The sequence below is a fragment of the Felis catus genome, chromosome A3, assembly GCF_018350175.1.
Source record: "Felis catus isolate Fca126 chromosome A3, F.catus_Fca126_mat1.0, whole genome shotgun sequence".
NCBI lineage: Eukaryota > Metazoa > Chordata > Mammalia > Carnivora > Felidae > Felis > Felis catus.
The window spans coordinates 15679757-15693770 of record NC_058370.1 but is presented as its reverse complement, the minus strand read 5'-3'; the positions used below and the strand labels follow the sequence as shown (position 1 = coordinate 15693770).

The 14014-nt window shown below is 46.1% G+C and overlaps 1 protein-coding gene across 6 annotated transcripts in view; it reads left to right on the top strand.

Moving 5' to 3' along the window:
• Positions 1 to 13899, top strand: part of STK4 (serine/threonine kinase 4) — a 92317-nt gene extending 78418 nt beyond the window's left edge. For all 6 annotated transcript variants that reach the window (XM_003983444.6, XM_045053562.1, XM_045053558.1 and 3 more), the window contains one exon: positions 9694 to 13899. In XM_003983444.6, the coding sequence (XP_003983493.1) occupies positions 9694 to 9852 (159 nt within the window). In that variant the 3' untranslated portion in view covers positions 9853 to 13899. The remainder of the gene's footprint in view (positions 1 to 9693) is intronic.
• The last annotated feature ends 115 nt before the right edge of the window (positions 13900 to 14014 follow it).

Sequence of the window (14014 nt, the reverse complement as noted above, 5' to 3'; positions counted from 1 at the left end):
CGTTGGGTGTCTCCCTTCAGTGCTTCCAGATGTCAAGAGCCTCACACTCTGCTCTGTTCTTGTGCTCTGCCTTCTTTAGACATTTGCCATCACTCTAGATTATGTGTTTGCCGACTTCCTGAAAGTTTTCTGCTCACAGTTTAGCTTCCTCCAGTGTGAAATTTATAAACCAGCTTAGAGATACTCTTAAAATAGAGTTTTTCTTAGCTGTCATAAGCAACCAGGACTAGAGTGGATTTTTAGGTCCATTTTTTTCCTTGTAGCTTTATTGCAGTCATGATACCAGATGAGCTGTTCATTTTGATTTTGGCATGCAGGGGTCAGTTTGGGCTGATTGGCATAATCTTATTTAACAAGCTTATACTCTTAGGTTTGTTTATTGATTATCTATTTCCAAAGCTTCTTGAGGGAACCGAATAAAAAGTTAGTACCATTTTCAAATAAATGCTTAAAGATTAAGGATATGTTTCTTTATTAAATATTTATTGAGAACTCTTTTCTGCTGGCCTCACTCTCTGAAAATAGATGTAGTTCCTTCTCTGAAATAGCTCCCACCCCAGGGAAGGAAAAGGTAGTTGGGGAGAGGGAGGAGTTAGAGCTCTGGCTAGGCTGGAAGGTGGAATGGGCTTTCGCTAAACTGAAGACAGGATTATATTCAGCAGGTGCATGGAGGTGTGAAAAAATGTGGCGCCTGAAGGAATTTGGAGTGGCTTTAATAATATTGACAAGTGAATTCCTAAGTCCTTTTGTTTACTTAACCTAATTTTATTAGTCCCCTGTATCTCGAATGCAATAAATACTTGAAGTAACAAGGTTTGCATGTAATTTTTAAGAATTCTGCAATTCAGACTTTGCTCTGAGTCAGAGTGAGTGCTCCTCCTCTGTTATATTGTATATATATGTATATATATACACTATTATAAATGTATAAGAAAATGGAAGGTCTCTCAGATATTCCAACCACAGGGATTCTTCCTTGTCTCAACTCCTGTAGCACGTTGCCTTGACAAGAGGTTGGCTTGGGCTTTGCGGTCAGACGTGCCAGGGCTCATACCCTAACTCCATCGTTTACACTTGCTGGCTTCAGGGCAGGAGCAAATTCCTGTATTTCTTTATGCCTCAGTTTCCACCTCCGTAGAGTAGGTTATTACTACTTATTTCATGGACTGTTCTGAGGTTACATGAAATAATGCACATAAGGTGCTGAGCACACAGCACTCAATGAAAGGTGGCTCTGTGATGACACCTACTTAGCAGTCATGAGTCGGTAACGCCATGGATTGTAGCTCGTTTGACTACCTCATTTAGCTCTACGTTTACTGTGCAGGGATCCTGCCATATTCTTTCTGCCCCATGCACACCTTTACTCACCCTCACCTTTGTCGTCCCTACTCCTGCCCTGTCCAGGCCCCCCGTCACACGTGTGTCAGCCGGTACTCGCTACAGATTCATAATTAAAGATATAACTCTCCATAGCAGCAATGCAGTGCCTCTTAACATCTGTCAGTCATCTGTGTTTGGGGTATGAAAGTTCCTTATGCATTCTTGCTCTGGAAAGCCAGAGGCATGATGGTAGGACAACAATCTGTGTTTGGTCGAAACATTTTTACCTTTGGCCAAAGACTGTTGTAAAACTCACAGAAGGAAAACAAAATAACAACAAAAGCAGGGGCATTGTGATTTTCAAGAATAAGTGGTGAAAGTTCACGTTGGAGTAAATTCTAAGCACGCAAAACTACAAAAATTAATTTTGTTGTGTAACTTGAAGGATGATCTTCGATAAATCACAAAAAATTAACACTATGCAAGTAATATACTTTATATAATAGCGAAACCCCATTGTTTAAAGAAAACACTTTTGCTTTTCGTCTTTTGGCTTATGCCATTTATCAAATTGTATCCTTCATACACACAGCACACGCACCATGTACTGAGCTCTCTAGGTGGGAGGCTCTCTGGATGCAGTCTTCAGGTTGTTTGAGGCTGGTCTTCTGACCCGCATCAGAGTTTGTGTCATTATATCACTGGGCCTGCCTGGAGCCACATTTCTTTGTTTTACCCAGGTTCAAAGGTCTGCATTTCATTCCAGTCTTCTTGGTAAATATTTTAAATACATGCAGCCATGTTTTCTTTGGTTAGAATTCTGACAACAGTTCCATGTATTGACTTGAAGTAATTGTAAACTCAAGGTGGGGTTGAAGTAATCATTAATAATAGTTTTGCATTAGGAAGATTTTATAAGGGGCTGATGGAAGCATACTTTGGCATGACCATAATTTGAATCAGAGGAAATTTCCCATTAACATTCTCACAAGGTTCATTTAAGCAGTAAGATGTTTCGAAATTCAGTGGCCTAGGGCTTACTTAACCCACACAAGTTGTTTTGACTGTCAGCTCCCTGCTTTTCTGCATGACTACGTTCTCAGTCATCTGCTGAGAGATTATTGCATCATCTGAGAATCTTCCTAGAGTCACCTCCTTCCAGTCTAGAATCCATTCCTTGATAGAGACAAATTTACATCAAGGAAGGATAAGTATCTTTGGTGGATTTAAGTCAATGCCCTACGTGATTTTGACAGACCTTGGTACCTTTTCTCTAGGGTATTTTTGTTAACCTTCTAGCGGCTGGTGTTGAAGGTATGGATTGGCACATTGGTGGCTTCGTTCAGCTCTGTCGAGCTTCCTTGTCGTCTTGCTAAATTCCAAAGGCGTGTTCTTTCCTCATTCTTGGCCACTATAAAAACATCACCTTTGACAGGGCATCAGCCTGACTCACCTGTTCAGAAGGGGCAAGGTGTTTGAGAAATCCTGGTTGTGATATTAGATGCAGAATTATGAGTCCTTAAGTATACAGTAAGTACAGAATTGAAGCTTGTCCTCAAACGCTTTGGCATCTCTCTCTCTCTCTCTCTCTCTCTCTCTCTCTCTCTCTCTCTCTCTCTCTGCTGGTTTTTTTAAGGGACGTAGCACGACACTATTTGTACAATAGACTTCTGAGGTGAGTTTCTAGAAGCGGAGGAGCAGAACTTTGGGCCCTGTTCCTTGGACATAGACCAGACCTGTCTGTTCACCGTGGGCCTTGTTGCCAGGACAGGATGAACCTGTGCTGTATATTCGGATGTGTTTAGTTCAGCTTCACTCTGCTCATGCAAGGTGGGCCGACTGTCACCGTGATTCCTGAGTCCCCGCTTGTCTGAAACACCAGCCGGATCTTCCCGGTTGTTCTTCGGGCTGGTTGACACAGGGTAATTCAGAATTTCAGAGTTCCTAAGTCCATTTGAGGAGAAACCAGTTCCCATCAGCCTTCTATACTCGTACTGATGCTGGGAATCTGAGGCTCTCGCTGTGGTCTGGCCCAGGGGAGACAAGCCCGACTCCTGAGATTTGGGGTTTCTCACGCAGAGTTCACTAGAGACAGCTCTGTGTGTGTGCTGTGTCCTCACCCTACCATGAGCTCATCAAGCTCAGCTCTGACAGCAGCAGCAGCTACTCTTTATATTGCTTCTGTTTTTTCTCCATTTCCCGAAGAAGGGATTTAAGGTGGTGGCTCCCACTTATCCGCTTTGTTTTTGGCGTGTACCAATTCTGTTATACACTTTCCCAACACCTCTGAACCTCACAACTTCCCCTGGTGGAGAAATACTGCTCTCTAAAAATGGGGCAGGGGAGGCACACATTATGTGTGTGACGCCCAAGGGCGTCCAGCTCCCAAGGGCAGAGCTGCCGTGGGACCCCGGTCCGTGGGACCCAAAGCCGTGGGTCCGTGGGTCCGTGGGACCCAAAGCCGGTGCTCCTGCCCCAAAGCCCAGCTGCTTCTCCGACACATACGGCCTTTTACGTTCCTGTTGCCCTGCAGTGTGCCTGGCCTGGTAGAGCTGCCAGGAAAGCTGGTTGGTTCAGTTTGCAGCGTGTTTAGCAAACGTGAATTGAGTCACTGCCCCTCTGCAGTGGTGCCTGGCACATGGTAGGCCTTTGGTGGTTTTACTTGAGGAAAGGCAGCCAAATAGACAGTATCATCCCCATTTTACAGATGAGGAAACCAGATCCCAGAGAGGTCAGGTGACTTCCCCGAAGTCACCCATCGTCACTAGCAGTGGCAATTTTGAATGCGAAGGCCATCTAACGGATTTAACACCAGCCGAATTTGTAATTCTTCTGGCCTTCCATGTTGTTCACTAACGGATAGGCCTGTTTCCAGAAACCCTTAGGGTGGTGGTTACAGTCTTTTCCGGTTCCTTGCTGTATCACTTCGGGCAAACTGCTTGCTCACTCGTACCCTCATTGACCTCATTTGTAAAAGGAGGTCAGTCATAATACCTGCCTTGCAGATAGATTGATTTGTGCGGACACACGCTTAGCTCGGTGCTGGGCGCATGGCATAAGCTCAAGAAATTAACTACCGCCTCGATGTCTAAGTGTAGATCCAGTGGTAAGATGGCGTCGTATCTGGCTAAAACAGGGTGAGGCCAAAGTTCACACTGAAAAACTGCCTCCTTGAGGATACGGAACATTTCCGGAGACGACAGCCTCTAAGAGAAATCTCCCTGCGCGTGTGTGGTTGCCTTTACTTGCTCAGACATCCGTCGACAGACGTCACACTGGGTGAGGGAAGGCCAAGTGTTGGTCAGCTACAGTGAGCACAGCGCCAGAGCATCAGTACCGTCAGATTCGGAGCCCACCCACTGCCGTGCACTCAAGACTGATGTGTTGATTAGCATCCGAGTGGTCAGAGAATTCTAAATGACCATGGTTGTGAAGAGGCTTATTTTAGTTTCTCTTTCCTTCTGTGACCTCTCCCTGCGCTTGGTCTGCTCTCTTCAGCACAACCCACCTTCATTAATGAGCCTGGGGCTCGGGGCTTGGCATTCATTTTGTCTTGTCCCCAGGGATCAGGTCTTATTCTCTTGATTACCTCATCCTTTTCCAAAGTAGTAGTTCCTTTTTGTCAGAAGGAAAAGTTAAAGTGGACGTGCCCATTAGAGGTGACTCAGCCAGGGCTGGAGACCTCCTCCTCGTCATTCAGCATCAAACACACCAATGGGATTCCAGGGAGCAGAGACTTCCTTCGATGCCAAAAGAATGTTGAGAATGAGAGGAATACAAGTTCCCTGAAGGGCATACCTCGTTCCTTGTTCCACACCGGGGCCTCTCCGCTCCTCGCCCAGAGCCCTGCTGCCTGTGGCGGTGCTTGGGGAACTTCCCCCTCGACTTCAGTGGCTTCCGTTATTATTTGATTGGAAACAAAGGGCAATTTATTCATTCCTGCACATGGTGTAGTGAACAAGACAGAGTCACTGTTCTCCTGGAACTTTTGTCCTAGTGAGAGACGCACTAAATGAAAGAAAGTAAATAAGAACGATTGATTGATTACCTCGTGCCACATCGTTTTGAAGGAAGCAAACTATGGGCTGAGGCACAACAATGCATGTAGGGCAGGCGACCTTTCTAGATAAGTGCTTAGGGGAAGGCTTTCTCAGATTCTCTGAGGAGTTGACCTTGGAGCCAAGGCCTAAAAGATAAGGAAGAACTGAGGACGACCCATCCAGGCAGAAGGATCAGTCACCATGTAGCCCTTGAGGCCAGAAAAAGTGCAGCTTGTCTGACGATTTGAAATACAGGGTAGCCAGTATCCCGAACAAAAGGGAGAGTGGTAGGTGATGCAGTTCGAGGGGACTGTGGGGCCAGAGATGGACGGCCTTTGTAGCCCTGGGGATTTTATTCTAAGTGCGGCAGGAAACACAGGGGGACTCGATCAGGTTCATCTCTGTATTTTTAATGATGCTCCTTGCTGTGAGATGATGGTGGCCTGGATTGAGGGGCTGGATTTGGGTCACCCTAGTGTTTTAGAGATGAGATCGAAGGATGGGTTGTGGGCAGGGGGTGGTGAGGGGAAGGAAGAATCAGGGATGATTTCTGTGCACCTGGCAGGACGGTGGTACCACTCCTGAGACGGGGAAGACCTGGATGTAAGGAGAATAGATCTGCCCGTTTGGGAGGGGTGGGACTCGAGAGTTTTCTTTTGGTTGGCATCAAGGTGCCGATTTCCACGAGCTGATCTGGGATGGGGATATAAAGCAGGACCTTCCCTGGGTGTGTGAGCCTGGAATTCAGAGGAGAATGCTGGTCTGCAGATGGACATGGGGAGTCACAGTCTAGAGAGGCTATGTAAGTGCGAGGGGACAGATGAGGTGTGCTACAGGGTGGGACTTCCTGCAGCTGGTGAAAACGGCTCAGCCCCTGCACGGTCCGGGGAGGGGGGTGGCGGGCCGCGGTGTGCTCCGTCACAACTCTGGCTATAGCAAAACCTGAGCATCACAGTTACTCTTCTGCAAGATATCCGTTTGAAATTTATTTATGCCACCAAGGACCAGGAAGGTGAGATGCTACATTGGCGCCATGAAACCATTCTCTGAGCTTGTTTTCAGAAAAATCCATATCTGGAGTGTGACTGAGGCATTAGCGGTGACTGACTGGCAGTGTTCTAATGGGTCAGGTGTAACTTAAGCCCAAACAAAGCCTTAGGGCAAGTAAATTAGCCCAAAGGTGGTGGAGATAAAGCAGGGGTTCATGTTGTGGCCTTTAGATTAGATCAAGGGCAGAAGGGCTGTGCAGAAACTGGAAACCTAGAAGCCTTGACCCGAGACAGGCAGCAATTACTTTGTGAGAATTTTGCTGTCAGGAAAACGGGAAGGAGGATGTAGAACCAGGCTCATCACACTTGAGGAATTACAAGGAACAAATGAGTAGCTTCTTTAGCATGCAAAGTCCTTACCTAGTGGGGGGGGGGGGGGGGAGTGATCGAGTAGCTCACGACTTGTAACCTTTAACGGTTACAAGTGATTCCAATGCACACGATCCATGGGTCATAGATGAGAAATACTGCGTCCAACAAGATTTTGAAGTCATCTCAGCAGCCCTCTGTTACAGGTGGGGAAACGGAGGCCTGGGGAGGAGAAGGGGTTTGCCCGAAGCTGCCGAACAAACCAGAAAGCCAGTGCTGCTCCACTGACTTTGATTTCTTCATCTCGCAGTTGACGCTTCATTCTGATGGATGATGAAGAGCAAGCCTCCCGATCCCCAGCTCCCCTTCCTTCACTGTGTTGTTTCTTTTCTTTCCCCATCACCCTCTAATGTAAGAGTCATTTTCTGAGTCATTTAATTCTCAGTTGCCTGTCTCACCTCATTCAAATGTGAGCTTCACAAGGGCAGTGATTTGGGGGGTTTTGTTTTGGGTTTTTTTTTTTCACAGGAGTATCCTGTGTGCCTACCTGGCCCATGGTAGGTGTTCAGTGAATATACGATGGCTGGATAAAAACATATTTTGTTAAACTATAAATAAGGTAACAGATGGTATGCGAAAATGCCAATCCTTAGGCATTGTTAGCCCAAAATAGAGTAGAGTATTTTCTTTTTCACTTGTTTGACTCTGGCTTGGATCGGAGGTTATAGGAACAGCTTGTTTATGGGAGATTAATTAGAGACTTTCCAAAATATTAATAATAATGATAGTATTAATACCAGCAACAATAGCGGTCATTAATAACTGTGGTGACCACTACAGTTTATGGCATGCTTACTGTCTGGGAAATGCATACCATGTGAAGTTCTGTGCTGAGAACGTCAACCCGTGAAGTCATCTGATCTTCATTAGAGCCCAGGGATGGCAGAACTGGGGTCTCTTCTCCGGAGGAGGACACTGAGGGGTTCAGAGGGGAAGTTACTTGTCTAAGATTGCACAGCCTCTTCAGACTGATGATCTGTGACCCTTAAGATTAACACCTCAACTGCTGGGAACATTAAGTATTAGGTCTGGGGTGGCTTCTTTCTGGAGAAGGAACTGAAAAAGCCAACGACGAGGTGAGCATTGCTCTTGGGGAGAGTCCCTGGGCCCAGAACAACACCCTCCTGCTGGTCTAAAACCACAGGCTGGGCTGGAAACGAGATGCGGTTTCTTCAGCCCAACTTTCCAGCATCCCCCACACTCGCTCTCTGCATTCCCACATCACAAAGAGCCTTTCGTCTTGAACTGTTAGGCCTTTCTTGCTTCTCAGACCACCTCCCTGAAGCTGGCCAACGTAAATTCCTGTGGCGACAGGTCACTAAACCATTCCTGGGGAAGCCACTGTAAGCACTTCACACTCGGTCACACCCCACCCTGTAGAGGAAGGGCGGACAGAAAGAGGTTCCTTCACCCCCTTCCTCTACCACTTCCCTGTTGGGGCCTCAGGGAGGGGCTGAGGGACATGTTGATTCCATAAATCTCTGCTAAGACTTGAGTGAGCCTTTGAGTTCTTGAAACACGGCACCTATTAAACTGGTTGTGAGCTCACAGAATTTATCACCACCCGCTGTGGATAATGTTGGCTTTCATTCTCATCCCTGGCAGCCAGGACTGGCTTTGCTTGGAGTCAGTGACCCTCCTTACATATGGCAGTGAAACCACTTGCCCGACAGCTGCAGACACATGTTGAACATGAACACACTCCTGGGCTCTGGTAGAGGGAGGGTTGTAACACGCACTGCCATCTTTAAGCACACGGTGTACCAGGGATTGTGCTAACATCTTTACAGACATGCTCTCATTTAATTCTTAAAATAAGCACGACGAGGCATGGCTGTCCCATCTCTATGGGTGAGGACGGCCTGGAGAGACAGGTGACTTGCCTGAATCTCAGCATTTGCAAGAGGCAGAGCCATGTTTGTTTTAACCACAGATTGAGTTGGTTCTCAAACCTGTGCTTTGCTCGTCTGCTCTTCTGTGATCCCTGTTAAGAGCATGAACTCTGGGGCCTTCCTGCCTGGGTTTGAATCTCGATTCTGCCACTTACTAGCCATGAGACCGAGGGCAGTTTTCTTCACCACCCTCTTTTTTGGCTTGTTCATCTGTAACATGGAGATAATGATACATGCAAATCGTAGGCTTGTCGCAAGGATGAAACGAGTCAATGTATGTAAAGCACGGAGCATCTGGAACATAGAAAAACACTATAAATGCTACCTTTTATTATTAATTTATATATCAAGTTCTGTTGTTTTTTTCTCCGGATGATGGAAACTTAATCTCAGAAGTTTCCAACTACCCCTCGCACTCCCTGCCCAAGGGTTGTATCTGCATTCTCAAGACGCCTGTGTCGGTAATCCATAGGAAGTGCTTAGAGTGGTGCCTGGTATGTAATTAGCACCCGATGATTATTAGTAAGACAAGTGCCGAGACACTGGGGGTACAGGGGATGGCATCTGATCCTCAGTGAGCATCCCTCCTCCCTGGTGTGGTATCCAGAAAGAGACCGGTCACCATCCAGACACTCATCTCACGGGTAACATGAACAAGCAGGAGACAAGAACTAGGGGGGCAAGCATTATTTTGCCTACACCAAGTGGCTGTTATTTTAATAAATTGATACGTAATTTGTTGAAAAGATAGGAGAGATGAAAGTAGTATTGGTTAAGTTTCTGGTCAAAGCAAGGTAAGTCAAAGAGATTAGCACTTACAACTTGTCCAGGGATAAATTATCTCCAAAAAGCCTGGTGGCATGCTATTTATGAATGAATTGTCCCTTTCCAGCCACTGCACCCCCTCCAACTTGGTCTGACCACAAACCCTTCCCTTCTGGGTGACCGGAAAGGCTGGGCTTCTCGGCTATTCTGTGCTGACGTTGGCTTTGTCGTGACTGTACGCTCCACTTCTTCTAGCTTAAGAGTTGGACAGTAGAGGACCTTCAGAAGAGGCTCCTGGCCCTCGACCCCATGATGGAGCAAGAGATCGAAGAGATCCGGCAGAAGTACCAGTCCAAGAGGCAGCCAATCCTGGATGCCATCGAGGCTAAGAAGCGGCGGCAGCAGAACTTCTGAGAAGGCCCGGCCAGGAGGACCCCGGCCTGCGCACCAGGCCTTCGGTGAACCCTGGCTGCTCGCCACTCAGGCTTGTCAGCCAACACTTCCGCCCCGTCATTTTTCCACGGCACCTTCGCCTCCGTGAACTCAGGAAGTGCACCAGTGGGAAGGGCTGCCTGCCGTCAGCGCGCCATCTTGTGTATGTATTTAAATCGATCAGTTATATTATTTCAAAGGATTCATATCAGCGCTTTTAAACTCAGTTTTTAACCCCAGGAACAGAGACTCCTAGATGAGTGATAGCTGGGAAAATGTTACATGTTGTCTTGTTTTTCTTCTTCCAATAGCTTTCAATTGTTCTTTCTGGAAAACTTTTAAAAAATATATAAATATGCACATATATATAAATTATAACTGGATTCCCCACTGAGTGTGGTGGTGGCATCTCTGTACAGGTACAGTTTTAAACAGTTGGCCTCTTTTCTGTAAGATTATGGTACTGTGGGACACGAGGGCAGGGGACAGCGGGAGGCTGTTGGGGTCACTCAGCTCCCAGGGGCCAACCTCACCCTTTTGCAGGGCTGCAATTAAAAATTAGGTTTGGGCCAGTTCTCTCCCCATGGTTTGAGCCTTGGGTGGGTCATCTCTGGCTTCTGGAGCCACTGACCATGTCCACAGGAAAGCCTTGAGAGTTTGTGTTTACTTTTTGAGTCCCAGGAGAAGCCTGGCACCCTCTTTGTAAACTGCCCCTTGTGGCTTCAATGCCTTTCATCCATTTCCACTCTCCCGACCGCCTAAAGTCACAGCACAGATACTGCCCAGTGCCTTAAGAGGAGACGTGACCCCGTGCAGGAATGGGCCTGCCAGGTCCTCTCAGCAAACACGGGGCTGTGTGCAGGCCACAGAAGAGAAGGTGTCTTCGGACTTCTCATTGATCATGTGAAGATCGCACAGGGGCATGCATTTTGCTCTGCATTCCTTACAGACATGGGTAGATGGCATTGCTTTTGGTGATCATATTCCAATATGTGACTGTTTTCTTTTTTTACTTTACTGCTGAGGGGTCTGGAAAGGATACCTGAATATCAGACTAAGATCTGTTCTCCAGGAGGCTCCATCTGGGCCCACAGAATGCCACAACTGGAAGGGACCATAGGCATTTTCTGGCCCGAATGAGGCTTGGAGAGGGGAAGTGATATGGTGACAAGATCACAAAGCAAGCTGAAGAGCTGAGACTAGACCAGAGCTCCTCACCCCTGGGCCCTGATCCAAGCAGCCCCGTCCAAGGGGAGAAACCTGTGTCAGTTTTGGTAAAGTTTCCCCAAGAGGCCTACAAGGCAGACTTGGTCTTGCTTGGTCCCTTCAGAGGGCTACTGGCTCTGAGACCCCCAGGGGGAGCCTGATGGTTGAATCTCGGCCCTTCCGGAGCCCTGCAGCGCCTGCTGGCCAGTAAGAGGCACCATGTGGGCAATTTTGGGCCTAAGATCAGAGGGCTTCACAGAACAGCACTGGCCATCCCTCTGCAGCATGGGCTCAAGGCCACATGTTCTGTCATCACACAGCAAAGAGTAGACAGTGAGGAAAGGCAAATGTCTGCTCATTTTTAATTATCCCCCCTCCCCCCCCCTCCCCGCGCCCCTGCTGGGAGAGCACTGACTGGGTTGCACCTAAGGATAGTGTAATTCGACTCCATAATTGCTTTTGCTTCCCAAACCTGGGAATCAATGGAAAGGCAGGGAATGTTCCTCTTCTCTGGCCAGATTCTGTTCTTTGCAATTAAAGCAAGTTTTTAAAAATGTAAGAGGCAGTGGTTGATCTGCAGGGTTTGGCCAGTTAGGCAGTTATGTGTTAGATACAGAGAACAGAGGACGACTAGAGGATCCCGCTAGAATAATCGATGGCAGCTAATATTCATTGACCACTTAGTATACACCAGGCACTGAGCTAGGTGGGCTTTTTATATATGTGAGATCCAAACTTCAGGATAACCCCATATGTTAAGTACTTTATCTCCACTTCATAGATGAAGGAGCAAGTTCAGACAGAAAAAAAGTTCTTTCCCAGGGCAGTACAGCTAGTAAGTGGCTGAATCAGGATTCATAGCATCACCATGTGAGACCAATATTTACAGGGAAAAAGAAAGTCACAAATCTTTAAAACGAAGTGACCACCTTTCTCGCACAGAATAAATAACTCTCACTGGCATTTTTAGGCTGGGAAACAGCTGAGTTAGTAGTCAAGTCTGACAGCCAAGTGAGTCTCACCAACCACAGCACGGAGCGTGCATTCCCCCACACCATCTGCTGTGCTAACGAACAGGCCTGCCTCAGCCTCTTTCTCTTTAGAAAGGACTTTGCACTTGGCCAGACAGGAGAGGAATGCCCATTTCTTCCTTCCTAAGCTAGATCCAAGTAAAAGAAGGTTTTCGTTTTTCCCCGTAAATATTCTTGGGTCATGAATCTTGATCCGTAGTTTATTTTCTTTCAGGCATGTGTGCACCCACCATGCTCGTCCAACAAAGAACACTGCTCACCAGTCTAGCGAGACAGAACCCTTTGGCGAGAAGTCAATTTCTTTGGACCACATACATTTCCCGACAAGGTGTATTTGTTTTCTAGTGACGGAAAGCCAGAGGAGCAAGTCCCAGTCATTTTTTCCCCTTGAATACCAACTTCAGGCTAGGTCAGCTTGCTTTCATTGAGTCCCGAGCTTCAGTAATTGCCTCAGCATTTTTGACTCAAGTTTCCAGGGACTCTGCACCTCGCCTATTCTCTACTTTTAAGAAACAAGGACCCTCACCTAGTTGTAGCCTAAAAAGATTGATATTTGAGATTTAAAAATCTCAAATTCTCCAAGAATATCTTGATTGCTTCCTCATCAGTAATTATGAAGAAATTTCTCTTTTCCTTTTTTCTTTGTCCCTTCTCCCAGTCACCAACTGGATGGATGGATGGATGGATGGATGGATGGATGGATGGATGGATGAATGTTTGGCTGACTGGCTGGCTGGGGGCTGGCTGATGAGTGACTGGATGGATAGATAGATAGATAGATAGATAGATAGAACCAAAATTCTGAAGCCACTGGAGAGCTATAGCTTGACTCCTTGAGACTGTGTATTCTGATCCAGGAAACATTTCTTTAGCACCTGTCAGATGCCAGAGATTTATTATGCCATTTAAAACTCAGTAGCTCTTACCAATATCAGGAATGAGAGAGGTGGCATCAGTAAGCTCCTACAGATATTAAAAGGCTAAGAACAATATCATGAACAATTTTATGCTAATAAATTCAGTAACTTAAATAAAATGGGCGAATTCCTTGAAAGATACAAAACACCAAAGCTCATTCAAGAAGAAAATAGATAATCTGAATAGCCTTATATCTGTTAAAACTTAATAGCTCCGGGAGGTATAGGTATTACTGTCCTCTTTTTACAGATAAGGAAACTGAGACTCAGAGAGGTGAAGTCTTTTAAGCTCAAGGTCATGCAGCTAAAATATGGTGGAGCTAGGATTCAAATGCAGGTTTTCTGATTCTTATTCCAGTGCCCTTTCTAGCACACCACATTGCCTCTAAAGACTGTAGCTCCTTATTTCCTGGAAAATTGTTTCTTCCCAGTCCTCAGCCTCCCACCCCATCCTTTCTAATGCACTCTGTGTTTTCATCAGGATTATATTCATTGTATTTGGACTCCATGTTCTTTTTTGTGTCTGGGGAAAAAAAAAAATCTCCTCTACCAGCTTGCACTCGAACCAACTTGGAAAAAGCTTAAATGCTGTTGCAGATGTACAACTTAAAAATGTGAAGTTTGTAGCTTTAACTTTTTGTAATAAAAACTAATAACACTGGCTTAAGTGCTGACTTGAAATGCTATTTTATAAAGTTTGGATGTAAATAATCAATTGAGGTCAGCAGTTTGTATATGTATGAAACATAGCTTCCTCCCCTGCACCTTTTTTAATTTGAGGTGCTTCCTGTGTGCTTTTATGTTAGAATTGTTGTTTTTCCTACTTCCTACACATTGTCACCTTTGTTTTAAATAAACTGTCCTTTGGAACACAAGACTTTCTTCTTTTTAAAAATGAGATCCTCCCTCTGTAGCCTGGATAATGGTGTTGGGAACCTCTGCGACACTGACTGTGTCGTATGTTTATTTTAGAATCCAAAGCTGGGGGAG